General features: G+C 38.6%; 1 protein-coding gene across 1 annotated transcript in view; it reads left to right on the plus strand.

Moving 5' to 3' along the window:
- CTNNA2 (catenin alpha 2) overlaps nt 1–6,544 on the plus strand; it is a 418,638-nt gene extending 412,094 nt beyond the window's left edge. Inside the window, 1 exon segment of the mRNA XM_030948202.1 lies at nt 5,366–6,544. Within this exon segment, the coding sequence (XP_030804062.1) occupies nt 5,366–5,653 (288 nt within the window). The 3' untranslated portion in view covers nt 5,654–6,544.
- The last annotated feature ends 15,880 nt before the right edge of the window (nt 6,545–22,424 follow it).

A 22,424-nucleotide genomic window follows, 5' to 3' on the forward strand; every position in this document is an offset into this window, starting at 1 on the left:
TGAGAAATCCATACTCCTGATTTAGCATCCAGGTTCATAATTGCATAATTGTAGCCTTATTTTCTCTAGTGACTGTTGATTGACCTTTGGGGTGGAATAAGAGCAACTGTACTTTGTCCAGGAAAGTGTGAACTTCCTTTGGAAAGGAGGAGAAGCAAGGAATTCACCCAGAATTCACAGAATCCTTAAGGCTTGGCAGTGCCTAAGTCACCTGCTAAAGGTGTACAAATCAAATCTTAGCCAAGACTATTTGAGGAGCTACAGGTTTTATTTCAATGTGTAAAATAAATTATATTTTCTCCTCCCAATCTGTACAAAGTGAACCAGACAAACTCTATTTATCAATAGCTCCTCATGCTAATTTCTTGCTTTCCTACCTTTCAAGGTCAGCAGGGGCTGCTGTTATCAGCTGAGCTGCCTTCCTGCATAACTGATGCCCAGGCTTCCTGAATTGATGTGCACTAAAAATGTCCACTAGTTAATACATATTAAGCAAAACCATCCAATATTGATTTTACAGTTTCAAGAAATAGAATCAATCTTTCATGAGTTCTTTTGATTAATTAATATAACTGCTAAATAAATAATTTCAGGTAATTAATAACTAAAATGACCTGCTTCACCTCTCAGCCTTTAAGTTTTGTTTTATCTTTGTCTCACATGTGGAACTTGAAATATAATCAGCTTTGTTACCATGTACTTGCTGATTTCAGTCAGTGAAAACTCATTTTTTTAGTCATTCACTTGAAAGTGGGAAAAAACAGAGCTGGCTGAGTCTTTCCCACAAAAGAAGTTTTTTTGTTACTGAGTTTTTCTAAGTCTTTTTCCAGTTCCTCAATATTGCTCTTGCATTGAGAAGAGGACTCAGTATCCCATGACTGTGGACAGACAATAAACTGAATATGATAATTGAACCTATTTAATCAGTCTCCTCCTTTTTGTGTACTCAAGGAGTGATTGCCTGGGATCCTGTGGAGAATAAAGTTCCTTATTGTGTAATTAGGTAGATCTGGCCCGAATTAAATCTACATTTGTGGGTTTTAACAGCTAATTATGTATCAATCACTTGCCCTCTGCATGACTTGACACTTTCCCAATTGTTGTCTGCAAATTTCATCAAATGAGTGACTTCCTTTCCAAGTTTTTAGTAGAAATATTAATATTGTGAAGCCTCTAGATGGTTTTTCCAAGACCCCACTGTGAAATTCACTGTTGAGCACTGAGGGGTTTTTTGGATTTTTTGGGGGGTTTTTTTGTGTGTGTGTGTGTGTATATGTACTTCTGGAAGCAGCTGCTGGAGAATCTGGAATCCTTCTGCGTATGTGTCTTGTTAGTTTTATGTCAACTGAGTTTTTAATCAAACTGTCATGTATTACTAAGCAAAAGACCTTTCAAAGATCCATTTATACCCACAGCATTATTTTAAGCAACTCAAAGTTTAATCATACCAAAATATGATGCAGGTTACTTTGAAAATATTTTAACCCACACAGCCCTTTGTTTACCACTAACTGCATTTCTTTCCTCTATTTATGGAGTCTGCCACAGACATTGGATCATTTAATTTTGGATTGCTCTCAGCTGAGCTGGCCTATAATTTCACAGGTCATTTTATTTTCATTGCTCAAATTTTTTGAGACTAGAAACTATCTACAATTCTTTTGATGTTTTCACCCACTTTTCAAGGTTTATTAAAGTCAGCAGTAATAATATAGAGCATTCTTAAGCAACCAGCTCTTTTGAAACTACCCATTCTGTATCCTTACTCATTGGAAATACAGATTGGTTTTGGTTTTTTCCTCAATTCCCCTTAATTTTTAGGGATATTTATTATTATAAATATGAAGACATCTCTGGAAGTTAGATTTTCTCCTTTCTAAAACATAAATTATAATTTTCCCCATCACAGGAGTGTGACAGGGCAGGGAGAACATCTCTTTTCATTGCTTTACAGTTAAGGACAAAAATTTCCAGCTTTATTTCCTCCCATTTCTTCAGCTATTTTGTTAGTGCAATTGCTGGTTATTTTATTTAGATTATGTGTAAAAGAAGCAAGAAATCTTGATTATCTCAAGATTCTGGAAAATTCTGGAAATAGTGGAGGAAAATTGCAGAACAGCTGATAAGCAACTCAAAAACTCCTCAAAACCAGAAGGATCTTCTGTAGGGGGAGGAAAACCCTGGAATCATATTTGTGGCAGATCTTTTCCAACCTTAATTCTAAGTGACCAGGTCCAGTGCAGTTATTCTTAGGTTCTTTATGAATTTTGAATTTTCTTCAGCATTCACTGAGTTTCCTGGGACAGTCACCTAAGTTTACCTTTTTTCTTTCCCCTAAAATCAGGCAAACATATTTTTAAAGAAGTCTAAGCAGCAGAACACCATTACTTTGTGCAGCAAGTCAAAGGCTCTGTTGGCTGTTAGGACCCAAATCCATCATTATATCTATAATTCTTTGTGTATTGCAGGGAGTAAAGGTTGCCTCCTGTACTGTGAAGTAATTTTCCTAGTGGTGCTTTTATTTGAGATGTTAATTTTCCTTCTTATGATTTCTTTTTAAATTAACATAACATTTGGAAAATGCACAGGTTTCTGTGCCCAGATTTTGTAAGGAATTAACACACTCAGGGCTTGATTCACTGCTGCCTCATTCCAGCTTTGTGTGGCAAAGCACAGCTTCAAGCTGGAGCAGCGCAGTGGTGTGGGAAGATCTAAATGTTAATTGGGATGATGTTCATTCAGTTTAATTCTTCTTTGCTGAGCCATAATACAAGCAAGGAGCTGGAGGCGGTAAGAAAATCATGGGAAATGTTTAGGTGGCCAAATTGGATGCATGGAATGACCACCAGCAGATTTTGGAGAACACTCACAGCCTGTGGTGGGGTTTTATGTCTCTTTTCTGGTTCCAAGACTTGGAAGTGTTTTGCAGGATAAGTGGATATTAAGGTTAAAGACTGAGTATCTGCATCTTAAAATGTGATTATTAGTGGTGAAAACGGGGAGCTCTTGCCTACTCTAACAGCATGTTGAAACTGAAGAGAGCTAAAATGGCATCAAAATACAAAACCTGGTTTCCTAAAAGGTGTCATTGCAGCCTGCATCTGATTGTGAAGAAGTGGAAGATTCTGCGTGCCCTCATGACTACAGTCCATAAAATTACTGATGACTGTGTTCAGAGGTGTAGATTGAACTGTGTATGGGTTTAAACATCTATTTTCGGTGCCCCCTCATTTTAAAATGATTCCTTTAATAATTCTGTTTCTTAATATATGTAAAACAGCTTTTTGTGGTGGAAAATGTGAAGCTGTTGGAAACCTTCAGCAACAGAATTCATTCAGGAATGTGCAATAGAGGCTCCATCCAGTCAGTTTATCCACACTGATTATGAAATAGACACTGTTTGATGGTATCACTTTATATTCAATATCAATCCACCAGTGTTTCAAAAAGAATCATTTAACAATGAATAATGCTTGATTGTAGATCTCTGTAGTGAATTAGAATATCCTAATTTAATAGAGTGTGATCTGTTATTTGCCAACAAACATACAGATTGCCTTATAAATCATGCAGCGGTGTGGTTATAGAATAGCACTAGACTGGATTATATTTCATTACTCCCTATTGAACAGTCATGTTTCTGCCATGTAATGTAATTTTCCATCTTTTAACTTCGTTTCTTTTACTAACAGAAATACAAATTAGTCCCAGGGAAAAATATTTACTAGGGGCCGGCAATTAACTGTGCATTTCAGGGAATGGCACCACGTACGTGAATGTCATAAAAATGCTTTTTTTTTCGTTTTCACCTCACTGTATGTAGCTGTTTATGTATTTGATGAACTATAATGAGTTTAAGGCCAGAGCAGAGGAAATAAAACACCCCAGGTAAGTATAGATTAATGTGGTTTCAAATACAGGCTTTCTGTAATGTCTGTTTTTGTTCACATCAGTAACTGACCCTTCAGAAGGAGATTTCTCCTGACCTCTTCTGTTAATGATGCAAAATGCTTGAGGTGAAGTATGGTGTGGCTTTTGTTATTGCCCTATGACTGTTTGTCCTGCTTACCTTGCTTAGCATTTATATTACACAGCCATGTGCTCCCAAAATAAGGAGCAGGAAAGGTTTGGAGTGACAAAGGCCATTTGTACTAATCAAAAATAGCTCAAAACTTCCTGAACGTGTAGGGTGGAATCAAAGAGGAAAATAAAGCTAATACTCCATCCCATATCATTCCTACAGTCTGGGAAAGACATCAGTAATTGAAGCAGCTTCCGGGGTATATCTGAAAAGCTTTATCACTAAAAACATCTATCCCACTCTTGAGTATTTTAGGAAAGGGATAATTGAACATCATAAGTAGTAACCTGGCTTGCTACAGTCCTTAGTAGTATATTTTTAGGATTTATTACTTTCAGAATATCCACTTGGATCTGGCAAGTACCTGATTCACATTGTGGAACATTGAGGCATTGCCTTGGAAGTCCCCATTATATGTTGAAATCCTTTTGAAAATTTTGGCCGGGGTATGTACTTCACTTCAGTGTGTGATGGAAGCTTGCTGACTGGAAGTCCCAGTGTTTTGAAGCTCAGCAAGTCCTTGAGGGCTCTTACATCCTGAGGACACCCAGGAACCTCAGGCAGGTTCATGCATGGGAGAAGCACAAAGGCACAAAAAGCCTGGTAACCACAAAGTAACATTCCTTGAGACCAGAAGTAACTCACACATTACAGGAGCTGCCAAAACCTGCAGTTAACTGTCTCATCTTTTCATTTCTGTAGGGGTTTCAGAAGCTCCTTTCATCTTTTCAGATGGGATTCTTTAACAAGCTCAGTGCTGGCCTCACACTGTTCCTGTAGACATCACTGGGGGTGTTATCCTGGCCTAACAGGAATAATTAGAACAAACTGGAACACTTGGGAAAAATCCCTGTTGACCTGTTTTGCAGCTGATGTGTAACAGTAAATTTTTAAAGGTTTAAGTAAGAAGTAAAGGGATTTTTGTGAGAAAACAGAAAACTTCTTCTTTCTTGTAGAAAAAGAATCAACAACCAAAAAACTCACAAACAGACACAAAAAAAAAAAAAAAACCCAGACAACACAATAAGCTTTTCCTTTAGCTTATTAAAAAAAAAATTAATGTGAGGTACCACAGTCTTACCTTTACTGTTCAGTGCATGATGTTGCCAGTGCTGGATACTCCAGGGTACCCTGAGGAAGAGGATTTGTTCCATCTTTAATGAGATCTGGGAGGATCCAGGCTCCAGTCAGGAAATGGCCCAGTGATCCAGCCATGGAATAACCTTGCTGTATTTTGTTTTGGAGTAACCTTGCTATATTTCATTTTGTTTTCTGTTTTTGTAGCTGGACAGTGCCACTTCTCTCATCCAGGCAGCTAAAAACCTGATGAACGCTGTGGTCCTTACAGTGAAAGCATCATATGTGGCTTCTACTAAATATCAGAAGGTCTATGGCACTGCTGCAGTGAACTCTCCAGTTGTATCTTGGAAGATGAAGGCCCCCGAGAAGAAACCTCTAGTAAAGAGAGAAAAACCAGAAGAATATCAGACAAGAGTGAGGAGAGGGTCCCAAAAGAAACATATTTCCCCTGTACAGGCCTTAAGTGAATTTAAAGCTATGGATTCATTCTAAACCACTGAGCTTTACCAGGAGGGTTTTATATTCTTTTTTGTATGCGTACCTGCCGACTTGTGTGCGTCTGGCATGGGGTGGGGGGACAAAGTGACAATGTGCATGCGACCTGAGACTCTATTCCAGTAAATAACTCTCTGCAGTGCCCAAAATTCAGGGCATTGCCTTCTGATGTTAAGTGGACTTAACTCCAAGCTTCCTTTTTAAAACTAAACTATAGCATTAAATTGGCCAAAGAATTTGCGTCACGGGGGTATACATGTGGAATAAGTGATAAATTCAAGTCTAAACCCCGAAATTTTTATGCATGCAAGAAACATTAGGTTGGCAGGTATATTAAGTGAAAAATAAAATAAAAAAAAAGGAATTGTAATGGTAGACCATAAAGCTTGTATTGCTTCTGTTGCAGTGCAAAAATGTACTAGCCAATATGCTTCAATGTGTGGCCCAATAATTAAATGATATAACTTTTAAGTCATCTTCATTATAGTATGTGAATTTTTAAAACAGATTCAAACTAATTCATCTTAAAAATGCTTCTTTTGAACCAGATTTTGTTCTTTATATTCTAGTAGTGTTATGACTGCTCACATTTCAATTAATCCCATTAATATGACCAGAGGTTTACTTTTGCCAATTGAATTCCTTATGGTGGAGTATGAAGCACAATATGGTGATTGACATTGCCTTTTATATTATGATTATTATTCTGATTATTATTATTATTATTATATTAGTAATAGAAGACCTGGTGGTGGAATGTTTAGAGACAAGGAAACTGACAGTGTGAGAATTTAGAGGCAAATATGTAGGTGTAGCTTGGATTACAGGTATCTGACATACCATTGTAACCACTAACTCAATAAACTCATTTAACCTTGGAATCCTCAATCTGGCTCGTCTCCTTTAATGCACAGGTATCTCCTGAATCATAGTAGATGTATAGAGTCATAAATTCTGCCTTTTGATTACTTTTTGTTCTTAATTTTTGTGAATTTTCTCATTTTTTAATAACCAGAATAAGCCAAACATGGTCAGTGAGTCAAAACCAGAGTTTAAATCTGAGAAAGGTTTAACCCTCAATACATATGAGACATATGTGTCATTAAATTATTTGTTTAAATGCAACACCTCAGAACAATCATAAAGATAATTCAATTTATTCACATGTAGGGTTGGCACTTCACAACCTTGGAATCACGTGTTGTGCCATGCTTTACAGACCTGTACAAAGTCCAGTGCACAAATATCTACTTTTATTCCCTTTTGACACCAACAGTTACTTAATTACAGATCCTGTATTACCATTATCAAAAAGTCTGGGTGTATATATAAAAGAAAACAATGAGCATCTATTAATTTCCCTTGTAATTAGATAATCAGGTTAAGGGAACATTTGTGGCCTCACAGGGGATTTGAAACACTGTGATAAACACTGAGTTCCAGCAATAGTGGCAAGTGTAGCCCTTGCAGAGTTTTTGAGAGATGTTTGGATGTTGTCTCAGATACGCTGATTATTCCTCAGAATGGCAAAGCACCAAATTTTGTTCTATTGCCCTCCTACACAGTCTATGTAAAGAAATGTACTCTCAGAGGTCTTTTAGGAAATTACTATTTTTGCTTTCTTTAGTTGTAGTGTGTAATAAAAGCAGCTCCCCAATCAGAGCCAGAGAGTGTAGGCATGACCAAAACCTATGAGATGTGGGGAAGTCCTTGCAGAGCTTTCCCTACAAAGCCCTGGAGTCTGACACAGGCTGACATTGCTTGTGGTAACAATTAACTCCCTAAAAGTAATTGTCATCTTTACAAATGAGACTACAGAGACAAAAGACAGGTACAGAGTCTAAAGACAAAAATAGCAAGTAACAGACAAGTAAAAATGTCCTGGCATGCTGCATGAGAAAGGAAAATAGGCAATTTACCATGAAAAAAGTAATAGCACTTCTTCAAAAGTGTTTTCCTCTGAAGCTCTGATGGATTAACTCAATGGTTGCTTTAAAATGATGCTGTTGCTCTAAAAGGCATCTCAAATTTGGAAAGGTTTAGAGGAAAGCACGGGGTCTAATGGAACCTGTGAACATGTGGACTCTCCAGTGCTGGGGGCTCCATGGATAAAGATCACAATGAAAGGAGTTTGGGACCACTCACTCAGCATAGTCACTGTGTCTGTGAAATGCTCCAGGAAAATCAGTCAGTGAGGGAAAAATCCAGAGTGATTTTGGGCAAATTAGTCCATGGCCATTAGAGTCCTACTTTGGGATGGATTTTTGCCTTTTGTCCATCTATGCTCTAAATATCTTCATGGTGACACTATAAAATGTAGTGTTGATAAATGATAAAGTAATGCACATGAAAACATGAGCCAGGAACCACCCAGGATGTGCCAGTTCAGTGCCCAGCTCGTGTAGTAAAGCCAGCAGGATGAGGACAGGTTTGACAGAGGAAAATATTTGGTGCCTGAGTTTGAATTGTTCATGCAATTTTGATCCACTCATCTGAAACAAGGGATGGAAAAGTACACGGAAACCTGAGAAGAATTACAAAATCTGGAATTGCTCTCATGCAAGGAGAGTCTAAATCAGTGAAGGCACCAACATTTTGAACTATATGTTCTTTAAGTAAATTGTGAAATTCTTTTTCACAATGTCATAGTTGCTGCAATGATAATTCATTAACTGCACCAATCAAGAATTTATCCCACAGAATTTCCATCTTGAAATCTTGCAAATCTTACAGATCTAGAAGAATTTTGAGTGTAGTATAAAGGGTAGACATAAAAAAAAGTGTGGATTTTGTAAATGTTCTCTAGAGACATTCCTACATTGAAAAAAGAGAGCTCCAGACCTTTGCTCACAAATCTGCAGCCCTTTCTCATGACTATCACCTTGGTTCTCAACCAAAATGTGTGGGTATCACACATCTTCCTATGTACCTGGAAAATGTTCAAGTTGTACCAGAAATGCAAGAGAAGTGGATATATTTCTATATTTCTTAATGACAGAACTTAGTTATTTTTAAGAAATTTGCTTCCAGCTGATAAATATACAGCAAATTACTGTTTTGAAGACCAACATGAAGGTCAGAGAGGCCTCCCTGAGCTGGGGACAATTTCTATTGGTGGTTTTAAATTCTGTGGTCACTCTTCCTGTTATTCATATGCCAGGCATTGTATTTTCTATGTGAGAATTAGACACCCAAGTTACCAAAATCAGTCAGAAATGTCCGTAGCTTTTCGTCTGTGACCATGAGAAGAAGGCTAGAGAAAATTTTTGGGTTTCCATTTTGATAAACTTCCCATTTGATAAACTTCCCATTTGATAAACTTCCCCTTTTAATAAACCATGGGAAAATGACTGAGGGTATTTCAATTTATAATACACATCTTCAGCAAAGAGACAGTTCCTGAATTAAGAAGTCAGAAAACACTATAAGCCTGTAGATAACTTTCCAAATTAATTTTCCTAAATTTTTTTTGTCCCCCTAACTCATTTACTTATTAGACTGAGAATCTGAAAGTGAAGAGTTATCATAGCTAAATCTGTATTTTAGGTCAAGGAGCTACTGAGCAGGTCATTACTACAAAGGAATAGAGGCTTGAGGTGTAGCAAAATAACTTAGTCCATTACTCAGACATAGCACTTTTTAATCCATTCCCACTGATCTCAATCTCATTATTGAACTCACAAATGGATTTAAGTGCCTGGCTCCATTGAAGGATAGTTTTCATAGGTTTAAAGCTGAACAAATGAAATGCTTAGACAATAAGGGAGTGGGGGATAAAGCATCTGCAGAAATTCACTTTGATCCAGAAATTTCCTGCTACACTACCCTCAGAGTGTGAAATGCTGACCTATAGTTCAGTTCTTTTACACCTTAGAAAGAGGTGGACCAAGCTGTGGAAACCAAGAGGGAAACAGTCCCACAAAAATAAAAATACTGTGGGGATATTTTTATATCTGGTGCTTTGTTGTGTATCTCAAAGACAGCTGGCCAAAGCAAGGTTCCTGTGTCTCTCTGAAACTTGATTTTAGTACATTTATAGGATAGACATTTATAGACTTAAAATTAAATTTATCAATATAAAAATGCAGATTACAATCAGATTTTCAAGCAAAAATTTACTGGGTGTGGGGTTTTTTTAAGTGATCCCCCTGGTATGAATCTGAATTAATGGCTTGTGATGGAAATAAGTCAATACAACTCCTTTCACTCTTTTTATAAATACAGTCAGTTGTTTTTATGAACAACCACTCAGACCAGACTGGGCTGTTCATTAAGTTTGTCAGATGATGAATATGTGTGTGGAGAAGGAAGGAAGCTGGAAGAGACAAAAAGGATAAAGTCCTTTGGTTGAAACTTCATCAGGAGCTTGCCCAGAAGGGAAAGGTCAGGTCTGAAGCTGTGTCCAAGGGCAGGAACATTATCCCACATCACCCTAGCAGGAATTCAGGCACCTCTTTGGAAGCTGAGCACACCCTGATCTTGCTGCTGAGCTGCACCTGCAGAAATCAAGAATAACCAAGATTTTTTCCTGTTTCTCACTGGATGACCAAGTGCATCCTCAAGCAAGGGTTCACACATTTCTCCTGCTTTAGATATTTTTCCCTTTATGACTCAGTTAACACCAAGTTATGGAGAACTTGACAGCTTGATAAAAGCTGTGGGAGGTAGAAATGTATTTTCGTGCTCTAGTTATACCTTTAAAGGAATCAATATTTAATTACTTGAGGAATGTTTCCTCCTTTTGATAATGTTAGGTGAGGTGTCATAGGTGAGTAGCTGGTGCCCAATCTTATCTTCCCCCTTTGGGCAAAATTTCAAAGTTCCTGCGTTGTTTGGTAAGTCCTGAATAATAATGGTCTTGAAAAGAGTGGAATCACTGCAGAATGTGAAATGTTTATACTTACCTGCTTTATCCCAGCTCACTAAAAATTAAACACAAGGAAGAAAGAGAGATAAAGTAGGGTTTCTAAAGCCTCCTAGAATATTCAGAGGTAATGACTCTGCTAGAAGGATGTGTTTGATCTATTATTTTATTTTCCTGAAATATTTCATGCAGAAACTATTTTTTTTAAAAAAAGGTTCTTTGGCCTGCATTTTGAGGAGGTCATATTAAATTATCTTTATGGTTCTGTTTCCTCAGTGAACCATAGAATTGGATGCTAGCAGGAGGATAAATAAAAACAAAAATCCACTTTTAAATCTTAATCTCTCACAACCTAGTTGACTATTTTTCTATAACTGTGACTGTTTTTAATTATGTGTACTCTAGGTGTGCCTGCACAAAAATTTCCAGGATACAGAGAAATGACCAAAAATCTGACAAGCAGAAATCTTCGCCCCAGGAAGAAGCTGTTGCATTTATTTAGCTGGAATATTGCACGAATGTTACACAAGACCTTTGGATGGGATGGGCTGGCAGATCCCAATGCCTGAATTTATATATATATATATATGTGTGTGTGTGTGTGTGTATTTATGTATATATACATATATATTGGGCCACTCACTCCAAGGCAGGCCTTGGAGCTGGAGCTGTCCAGGGAAGGGAACAGAGCTGGGGAAGGGTCTGGAGCCCCAGGAACAGCTGAGGGAGCTGGGAAGGGGCTCAGCCTGGAGCAAAGGAGGCTCAGGGGGGACCTTGTGGCTCTGCACAGCTCCTGCCAGGAGGGGACAGCCGGGGGGGATTTGGGATCTCATCCCAGGGAACAGGGACAGGAGGAGAGGGAACGGCCTCAGGCTGGGCCAGGAGAGGCTCAGTTTGGATATTGGGGAAAAAATCTTCACAGACAGGGTTGTCAGGAATTGGAAGGGGCTGCCCAGGGAAGTGGTGGGCTCACCACGCTTGGAAATGTTCAAAAAATGTGTGGATGTGGCACTTGGGGATGTGGGTTAGTGGTGGCCTTGGCTGTGCTGGGTTAAGGGTTGGACTGATGATCTTGGAGGGCTTTGCCAACCTAAATGAATCTATGATTTTACATATATATATATACATATATGAACCCAGATGAAGTTTTTAGTGGGTTTATATTTGCTTTTGGTTGGGTTTTGGCTGTGTGGAAGCCCAGTCTGGCTCTGTTGAACACCAGACCCTGGTTTCCTCAGCTTGCACTGAGCTTTACATGGCCTGGAACCTGCAGGAGCTCCCAGACACCCTCTGCTCCTTGTCACGCACAAGTTCCATCATTAATTAGGCCCTGGAATATCCATTATTTGGTCCATAATTGTGGAATAAATTAAGATCACTGACTATCACAGGAGTTCGGTGAAGCCCACGTGCATCTGAGGTTCTTCAGAGAGAGCTGTGGATCTGCACAGGGCACAGCTGGGGGCTCACGCTGATCTGGGGTCTTTGAATCATTTATTTATCCTGGGAAGAAAAGCTCCTCCAGCTTTCCCCAGTGCCCTGATCTAAACTGATTTGGGTGCTCACACAATCTTCTGGATTTGGGGAGCAAAGGGCAAAGATTCATGATCTCCCTTTGCTGGAAGTGATGTCTCAAAAATCCCCCACACACTGTGGGAGATGCCTGTCACTGGGAGCAGTTTAAAGCACAGGTTTGTGTTTGTGTGGATTAGTGGGAAAATTCCCTGCCAGAGGGCACAGGGTGTGCTGCAGGTATCTCAAACATCAGCTTTATTGTGCACTGAACATGAGCCACAGTCCACAGGAAGAGATTTTAGCTTTTCTCAGGGTGTGCATCTTCAAGTGCTTCTGCTGCTCCTAGAAATAATCCTTCTTTCTCCTTTTACCTACAACGGTGACTTTGTAAAGTGATCATGGGGAAAAAACCCAGTTTATATCTGAGCTCCTATTTTGCATGGACACATGAAAGACTTGTCTGTGGGAAGGAGTGATAAAAGTTCATAAATCACAGGTATTTCCTGGAGTCACAAAAATTGTATTGAATAAGCCCTTCCAGGTTGCCTTTTCTCTTTCTTTATTTGTTTATATCTTCTTTTCTGTTTCGAATTATCCACTCCTACTTTTTCTTTCTCTTTTATGAATAAACTTCCATCACCTCAGCCTGAAGAAGCTGGAAGAATCTCTCCTGATTGAAGGGCGCTTGGATTGTTATTTCACTAAAATTCTAGGGTTGGGATTTGTGGGGTTTTTGCACAAATCAATCCTTTTTAAAAATTCTTTGCTTTTAAAGGAATCGTGAAAATGTGTGACAGTCCATATCTCTGTGACAGCATTTGTGTGAACGCAATTACACTTTGTACTTTGAAAATTTTCAAATTAGGATCTTTGGGAGGAAGAGGAGAAAAAGAATTTTGCACTGGAAAACACTCTGGAAAGAAGCCTCAAAAAACAAATCCTGAAATAAAACAGGACATAATCAGGTATTGTCATCTTGAATTTTTATGGCTAATTCCTTGGAAATAAGTGAAGAAATAGGTTAAAATAACTTTAGATATGTATTTATTTGAAGAATACTTATTTGATGTTAAATTTTAGAGAGATGTAAAGGTGTATGGAGCCTTTATCATTTTAATTTTAATAGATATTAATGAAGAATGTAGGAAACATGGGGGTTTGATTGATCTTTAATGTCTCTTTTCACCCTTTTCATTATCCTAAGGACTTTTCATGGAGAAATTGCAGTCATAATTTGCAGAAATTGCATGAAATGAGCATATTGTGCTTATCCAGGCTGATGAAGGGTTTTCCATCCCACTTTTTGTAAATATATGCTGTAAATAAAAGAAGAAAATAATTTTTAAAAAAATTTACAAGTCTGTAGAAGTTTTATAGAAATTTTCAGACTAAAAGAGACCTAAACCACTGTGTCCCACTGTAAATCACTGTGGCCACTGTGTGCCCTGAATAAGACACAAATATTGGAGACTCTCACTGAACCTCCTTGATGAGGCTGATGGTAAGAAAAATAAAACTGAATTAGTCTAAGTCTACACCCACACAGATACTCACATGAAAACCAGTAATCTCTGCTAATTTTCTAGAGATATTTCATCAGGAAAAGTATTGTTTGTACTGTTGTGGGTTGCATTTTGAGATATATATTGTTACTGCATCCTACTTTATCACCATCAATTTCCTCAGCTAATTTCTGTTGTGTGATTCCTCAGAATTTTATTAAAAACAAATGATCTGTAGTGTTTTGGTTTTTTTTTTTTCCAGTAAAGGACAAGTCAATAGAAACCACTCAGAAAGATGAAAAAAAAGAAAAAAAAAGAGCACCCTGATATATATTTAGTTTTCTCTTGATATTTCCAGATATAAAATCTACCAATATTATACCACAAACCCAACGCACAACGCCTGCAACTCCGCTCCTGCAAGTCCTGCACTCCGTGGCCACCATCGTTCACAGAGAAACTGTTACATCTTTCAGATTCAAATTCTGTGGATCATGGGAAATTTTCACGTCTCAGTCTGAAATTAAGCAGTATATGTATGCTGATTTCATGGATAAAGGTTTTCACACTGGGATTGTATTGCCCAGGCTGAATCCGGGAGGATTTATAAATTAGCTTGACTCCTGTCCCCAGATCATTTACTTGTGCACAGCCAGGCACAAGGATCTTTTAGTCCCTTCCCTCACTATGGAAAGGCAGAGCACAAATCTGCTTTCAGACTCAAATACAACTGTAAAAGACTGGTGTTTGTTTCCATTTCAGAAACTACTGCCTTGGTTTAATAAAAATGCGAAGAAAAACTCCTTAATTTACTTTTTTTTCCCTTCTCAAATGCCTTCCAAACTTGGTGGAGGGGGCAGAGAAAGAGAGAGAAAACTACCAGGGCAGCTCTAAAGCCTGTTAATTTGTAATTTATCCTGGTTTTACTCCCAAAAACACCTGCCTGAGAATATGGTTTGTTAATTGACCTGTAGAGCATCATGTGTTGGGCATTCTAAGTTGTCTCCTGATAATGCCCTCCTCATCAAGGCTTATTGCTCTGGTGCAGCTGATTAGGAAAAGAAGGCATCAATTGAACTTCAAAACTTCAAAAGAGACATGGAAAGGCTGCAGCTGATGTGGGAATGTCCCACTGCAGAGGGCACGCTGACCTTTGCTTCCCTGGGCCTTGGTTGAGATAAATACAGAGATTTATGGGGAGCTGAGCCCCCCATTAAGTTTAATTGTTCCCCTGGAGCTTCCCCAGCTGAGTGGAGGGGGGTTCCTGCCTGTGAGGATGTGGGCAAGGTAAGGTTCTTTCCAAGGGAAGGATTCACATTCATCTGTTTTATTTATTTTATTTATTCTATTTTATTTTTTTTTTTTATTTTTTAATTTTTAATTTTTCTCAATTTTATTTTTTATTTTATTAATATTTAGATTTTATTTATTTTATTTTTATTTTTTATTTTATTCTATTTTTTATTTTTATTTTATTTTATTTATTTTATTTTATTTTTTTTTTTTTTTTATTTTTTTAATTTTTTACTTTTTATTTTTTATTTCTCTAATTTTTTAATTCCTTAATTTTATTTTTTATTTTATTAATTTTTAAAATTTTATTTATTTTATTTTTATTTTATATTATTTATTTTTTAATTTTTTAATTTTTAAAATTTTATTTATTTTTTCTTTTTTCTTTTTTAATTTTTTAATTTTAAAAATTTTTTTAATTTTAAATTTTTAAATTTTTTTCTTAATTTTATGTTTTATTTTATTAATTTTTAAAATTTAATTATTTTATTTTTTATTTTATTCTATTTTTCATTTATTTTAATTTTTATATTTTATTTTATTTTATTTTATTTTATTTTGGGGCGCAGGGGTGATGGCAGGAGCTGCAGAGGCTCCTCAGATTGTTGGAGCTGAGCAGCAGAATCTCTCTCCTGTGTGACAAGGGCAGCTTGCAGGAGGTAACCTGCATTTACAGCACTTCTACAGGAAAAAAATGAGCCAACAGACCTCATTCAGAGTCAATTGCATCTATTATTGATGAAGTATTCTAGATTGCAGTGACATTTTATTTTTCCTTTCAGGATTGGTGTTTCTTACTTGGGAAGTTTTTCTACATTATTAATTCAATCCTACAGAGCACCTTGCTCTTTTATTTTCTGCTTTCACTTTCTTCTTATTCCTTCCAAAGCTGTGGGATTTCAGGTTGGCAGTCAAGCTATTGAAAGCTCTGTTCTTGCTTAAAGAAATAATTCAGTACTGATTATTTTATGATTTTTTTTCTCCTACCTCCTCAGCATTTTGTGTTCAGGAGAAAGCATCGTTATTTACATTAACCTCATTGGGTGAGCATTTTCCCCACTGTGATGGCATCAGGAAGGTTTTTAAGTGTCCTGGAAGAGAGGAAATGTTGTCAAACAGCTTTATCCTTTATCACACGTTTCTGCAAGAGAAAGTTTGGGCTGAGTGCATCCACATCACAAAGGTTTTAATGGTTTCAGAATTCTCATTGATCTTCACCTCAACTATTCAGATGGGTCCAGGCCTCTGTATTGCCTGTGTTGTTTTTTGAGATGTTATCTGTCTCCTGCCACAGAACATAACTTGGAGATAACCAAACTGGCGGTGCCTGAGCTGCAGCTGGAACCAGAAGCTGTAAAATGGCTCCACAGCCTTTTTCTGAGCAGGTAAATCCCTGATAAGCAGCATTTTACAATGGCTGAAAAAGTTATCCAGGTTTTCAACACAGAAAAGACATGACTTTTCTCTACAGTAATCTTTTATAAGGAGATTAAAAGAACTGTAAAAGTCAAGATTCATTATGCCATAATGTTTCTGAACTAAAATGCAAAAATGTCTTGAGGAAAGGGGATAGTCATAAAAACCCCAGTAAGTGCAGTGGACAAAGGTATCTGCTCAGTCACAGCTGGTTCCTTGAATTCAGGCTTGTTTCCATCAATCACTGATGGCTTTCTGACTGGAAACTCTCCTCAGAGAAGCTCCCTTCCCATTTGCTTCACTGCCTGCACTTCTCAGATGCCCTTCCCTGCACTCTGTGCTCCCTCCCTTGTGTTTCCCTGCTCTGGAGCTCAATTTCCCTTTCTCCAGGGATCATCTCCTTCTCCCCACTGCTTTTCCCAGGCAGTCTCTGCCTATTCCAAGCTGGCTGGGGAGCCTCTGCCCCAGGTGCTGTAGGGTGGGGATGTGCAGCTCTGTCTCGGGTGTGTGAATTAGGATTGTCCAAAGGCAGGGCCATCCCAGACCATCTCCAAGGCATTATTTGTCAGAAGCAAAATGTTCCTTCTGGAGGACCCACTCTGGTGATTTCCCTTTGAGAGGAATGGCAGATTTGTCTTTACAAACAAGCTGGTAGATAAAACCAGCACTGGGAGATAAAAGAAACAATGGGAAGGATTCCACTAACTGATGAATGGAAAAAGATATTTGCTTTTACAAATAAACTTTAGGTTTGCTGATAAATTAAATTAGACATTGAAAGATAAAAGAAACAATGGGGAAAACCCCTAAATTCCGTAAGAATTAAAAATTAAAAGGGAGGGTTATACATTAGAGGGAAATCTTCAGTATCAGGTGTATCAGGAAGTCTGAACCTCTCAAGGACCTCAGCCAGTGGGGAAAGAGAGAAGGGAAATGCAGCCAGGAAATTGAGATAAAAAGGAGGCTGTGTCCTCCAAAAATTTGAGAGGTGCCAGGGGAATGCCCCATGGCCTCTCCCTTTATTTGAATAAAGCCAGAAAGGATTCCTCTGACTCTTTTTTGGACATAAACCTCTGGTGTTTGTGGGTTAATTTTCTTAACACCTGGGAGAAGGGCTGACGGCTGGCTCTGCTTTATCCCGTCAGGCTGCACCCAGCAGTGACCCAAGACCCTCTTTGCTGAACCACTGAGCTCAGTTTGCTGCCTGTTTGCAGGGAGAAACTGGGCTGGGATGGCTCAGGAAAACACCTCAGGGGCTCCACACTGTGGGCCAGCAATGTAGAGTAGGATGAAATAAAATTCCATACACTTCTGGGACACTTCTCCCAGCTATTTCAACTGGACTGTTGCCCTCCCTCACTTTGGCTCTGTTGGGTTTGGGATGAGGGGGAGAATTTAGATTTATTTACTTCTGTCAAAGTGGGATTTCTCAGAGTAGGCTTTGATGAGAGAGATTAATTTCCATGTTTTATCTTATGGGGACTTGTGTGTTGTCTAAACTGTGTTACTGGGGAACCAACAGCTTCCTTTGCCTGGAAATCCTTTTTTTCCCTGGGCTTTCAATTCTCATAGAAAGACCCTGAAGTGCTGGTGTGTTTGTTACAGACACTTGAATTTCTCTACTTTTAGATTTGTGCCTTTGTGAGACTCACAAAACTTGTTTGCAGACCATAGTGCAGAAGTGTGTGTGCTGGGCAATATAAAACTGGATTGTTTTATGGGTTGTTTGATTGGGTTGTTTACTGCAACTAGGGCATGAAAGGCAGTATTTGGCCATTTAGCATCATTGCTTGGGTTAGGTTGCATTTGGGGGTGCAACTAATCTTTCCCCAAAATGTCAGATTGCTTAAAAAATAAACAGAAGTCTGGCAGACGTGGGAACTGGTGGTGGAGGTGGAGAAGGAAACCAGACCATGGATGGAAAGGAAGCGTGGGAGTTGAGGTTATCTGATCTCTTCAAAACACCCAGAACTTCTCCACTGAATGGGGAATTTTGGGGTTGATTTTCGGGATCAAGTGGGGGAGCTGAGTTTACCTGATCTCTCAGATAAACAGAGAATTGACTCAGATACTCAGAAATTCTGCACTGAATGGGGGAGTTCTGGGCCTGATTTCCATGATCAGGTGTGGAAGTTTTTCCTGCTGCCTGATTGAGATGAAATCTCTGCCTGCAGAACCCCAAGGGCTGGGGCTGGGGAGGGGCCCAGGAGCAGCACAGAGCTCTGTGAGGGTTTGTTAACCTGTTTGCTCTGCCTTTACTCTCTTTATTCTCACTTCTGGCTGCCTGTCTCATTAACCTGCCTGATCTGGCGCCGTGTCTGTAGGAGGCCACTTGAGCACAGAAGCTCTCTCCCCGTGAAGCTTCAGAAACCAATTTAAACTTGATAATAAGTGGTGGAGGAATTGCAGGAGCTTCACTCCTGAGGTCATAAATGTATATCAATGAACAGGAACTTCATAAGTATGCTATGCAAAATCTTCTATCTGCAGTTAATTCTGGATTAAAATCCATATATTGGCAGATTGGATACCAGTAAAATATGGATAATACTGAAGCAATGAGTCATATTACCAATGGTGAGGCCCCTTGTGAAGAATTTTATCAGGAGTTTATATTAATATTTTTTTTAAATTGTCCCAAATATCTTTTATTGTAATTATCTTTGTCTGAGGTTCTGGTAAGAAACTGTGTATCATTTTGTAATACTAATTCTTCACAACTGTGGATTCTTGTCCTGTGCAGTAACATTAAAGTGACTTTATATCCCTTAACGTGCAGAAATAAAACAGGAGACAATTCAAAATAGCCCCCTTTATCATAAATTGATTATAATTATTTTGCCAAAATGACCCTTCAGTCATAACTTAGCTTAGCTTACAAGGCACTGATATTGAATATTTTCAATGCTTACAATGCACTGATATTGAATATTTTCTTCTTATACGTCTATTTTCTCCAACAGTAGTGATTTGACCCCAGCTGAAATTTGTACTAGTAAGGACATGTTTTCTACAAGATCTTTTTGTTTTGCTTTGTTTAAAAGAATAGAAGAGAATCTTTCTTTACTTCAACCCATCTAAAATAAATCAATGGCAGCTGATTACCTTTTTGGAATGCTGTTGTGATTTTAATGGATTATTTTTGGGTTTGGTTTGGTTTTGGTTTTTTTTTTGGCTCTTTTTTTTTTTGTTTGGTTTTGGGTTTTTTTGGGATTTTTTGTTGTTGTTTTTGGTTTTTTTTTTGGTTTTGGTTTTTTTTGGTTGTTTTTGGGGGGTTTTCTCTTTTGTTTTGGGGTGGTTTTTTTTTTTTGTTTTTTTTTGGTTGGTTGGTTGGTTTTTGAGGTTTTTTTGGTTGTTTATTGGGGGGTTTTGGGGGGATTTTTTTGGTTTTTTATCTTTTTGTGTGTAAAATTGAAAATGCTAGCCCAGATTTTCCTGTAGCACCACTGACAGGGGGCTTTGGGAATGCCTGGTCCCTGGAATGGCTGGCTGTGGAACAAGCTGCAGCGCCCTGGTGACTCACAGAGACGATGCCAAGTTAGCTCTGCAGGGAGGGGGTGGGAAGCTGCTGGGTGGGAGTAGCTCAAGGACTCCATGGCAGAGATCCCTGGCACGCAGAGCAGGTTCCAAGTGCTGGCTCTGCCTTTTTCAGGATCACCAGCTCCGTGAGCCTGGTGCCTTTTGGGTTCTTCAAATGTGGAACTGCTTGAGAAGTGACTCAGGCCTGTTGTTGTGCTCCTCTCCAGATGAAAGGGGAAATCACTGGAATTTAACTGGGGTAATGCAGCATCTGGCCCAGATGAATCCACAATTTTGTGCGTATGTTTAATTTTTTACAATTTGTAGGCTTGTACACACCAATTTGTGAGACTATCTTTTGAAGCAAGTATGGGGAAGAGAAGGCTCTGGGAAGAGCTTCCAGCAGCTTCCAGTGCCCAAGGAGGCTCTGAGAGAGCTGGAGAGGGACTTTGGGCAAGGGGCTGGAGTGACAGGGCAAGAGGGAATGGCTTTGGCTGAAGCAGAGTGTATTTAAATTGGATATTATGTGCAAACCCTTGACTCTGAGAGTGGTGAGACAGAGATTGCCCAGAGAAGCTGTGGCTGCCCCTGGATCCCTGGAGGTGTCCAAGGCCGGGTTGGACAGGGCTTGGAGCACCCTGGGATAGTGGAAGGTGTCCCTGCCCATGGCAGGGGTGAAACAAACTGATCTTTAAGGTCCCCTCCACCCCAAACCATTCCATGATTTGTTGGTTCTGTGAATATGGTCCTGTATTCGCAGCTTTGGCTTTAGCAGCAGATTATTTGAGTCAGTGAGTTTGGATAAGCTAAAAAAACCCCAAACATTAAACAACCTGAAGCTTCTGAGGTACTCAGACTGCAGGAAGCTGTATTTATTTGACAAAGCCTTACTAAGAATTCTAAATAATAGGATCCTAAAAAGCATTCTCATGCAGGCACAAGGAGCAGATTTCATCAATATTTGATGGCTGAGTGTTTAATATTGGCTACAGCTGTTCTTGTGTGTATCTTTTTATTATTGCACTGTGGCTCCACCAAGACTTCTGATTCCACTCTGAGGCCTTGCTGCAGGCATTTAAACTTATTCTCTCAAGCATGCCACAAGTACAAGGCACAGAGCTGATGGCTCTGAGCATAAAAATAAGAAGGAAATCAGAGATCTGTGTTACCAATGAGCTCCTGTCTGTGCTCAAGTTGGAACATTTAAGAATAACTCCTGAAACACACAGAGCACCTTGACATCAACACTGTTAAATGTCAAACAGGGGGGAAATGCAGACAGGTGCAGAAGATGAAGCCCAGCAACCATCAGGTTCCTGTATTTTAAAACACTTCAGAGCAAATTGAGGAGGCTCTTGTGTTCCCAGCACAGTTAGAGATGACTTGTGATGCTCCATGCCCAAAACAGGCACTGGCAGCTCTGGTCTCTGTCTGACAACCTCTGGCCCTGTTGGACAGAGCCTGGATGATAATTTTTCTGAAGAAGGACAAGATATTATTCAAATGATGCACCATGTGAACATCTCTGTCATAGAAATGAAGAATAAATTTGCCATAGTATTTTAAGAGCTAGAGGTGAAGGGTTCAGTTTATAGAATATATCCAAGGCTGGAAGGATTTCTGTGCTCCACGTCTTCCTACCATATCTTTCTATAACTGACAGCAAAATTCTTTATTTTGATGCTGTGTCCTTAAATAAAATCCTCCCTCTCTCCTGTCAGTTCCACCTTAAATAAATACAAGACGACTGTTTTAAAAACATTACCTGCTTTGAATTGCAACATTTTCAAGCAGACTTGGCTAGGAAATTGTCAGTATTTACTTTCAGAGGAAAAAATATTTGTTACATTATTTCATAAATATTTTCTTAGCATATAATTTAGGAAGGATAGTCCAATAACTAGAGTTTCCCAAAATGCCAAATTTATTTCCACTCACAATAAGGAAAATATATACTGAGGCTTTTAAAGGGTTACAGTGAGTAACTGATCTTCCTGTTGTAAACCTTTAAATCAAACAAAGCTTTCTTTGAAAAAAAAAAACAACCAAATAAAAAACACCAAACAAACTTTTTTTCCTGTGAGGAAAAAAAATTAGCAAAATATAGTTCCAGCTAGATGTGTTTTGAAGACAATCAGAGACTTTTCCACAAAGGACATCATCGCCTGATTTAAGCCAGAATAGCTACACTGTCCTCAGTAGTTAATCTTTTTAAGGTCTTTTGAGTTATTACCTGGCAGGATTTTAAAACCAGGATGGTTTCTTCATTCTTCACTCAGTATTTCAGGCAGACTCACCAGGCTCTGCATACTGGAACACTTGTATTGTATTTGCTGGAAGCCCCATGGCAGGAAGGAATGATGAATCTGACTGCATGTTCTCAGAAGGCTAATTTATTACTTCATGATACTATATTATATTAAAGAATGCTATACTAAACTATGCTAAAGAATACAGAAAGGATACTTACAGAAGGCTAAAAAGATAATAATGAAAAGTTGTGACTCCTTCCAGAGTCCTGACACAGCTTGGCCCTGATTGGCCAAAGAGTGAAAACAACTCACAACAGAATGCAATGAAACAATCACCTGTGGGTAAACAATCTCCAAACACATTCCACATGAGCACAACACAGGAGAAGCAAATGAGACAAGAATTG

This window comes from Camarhynchus parvulus, chromosome 4 (genome assembly GCF_901933205.1).
Source record: "Camarhynchus parvulus chromosome 4, STF_HiC, whole genome shotgun sequence".
NCBI classification, from domain to species: Eukaryota; Metazoa; Chordata; class Aves; order Passeriformes; family Thraupidae; genus Camarhynchus; species Camarhynchus parvulus.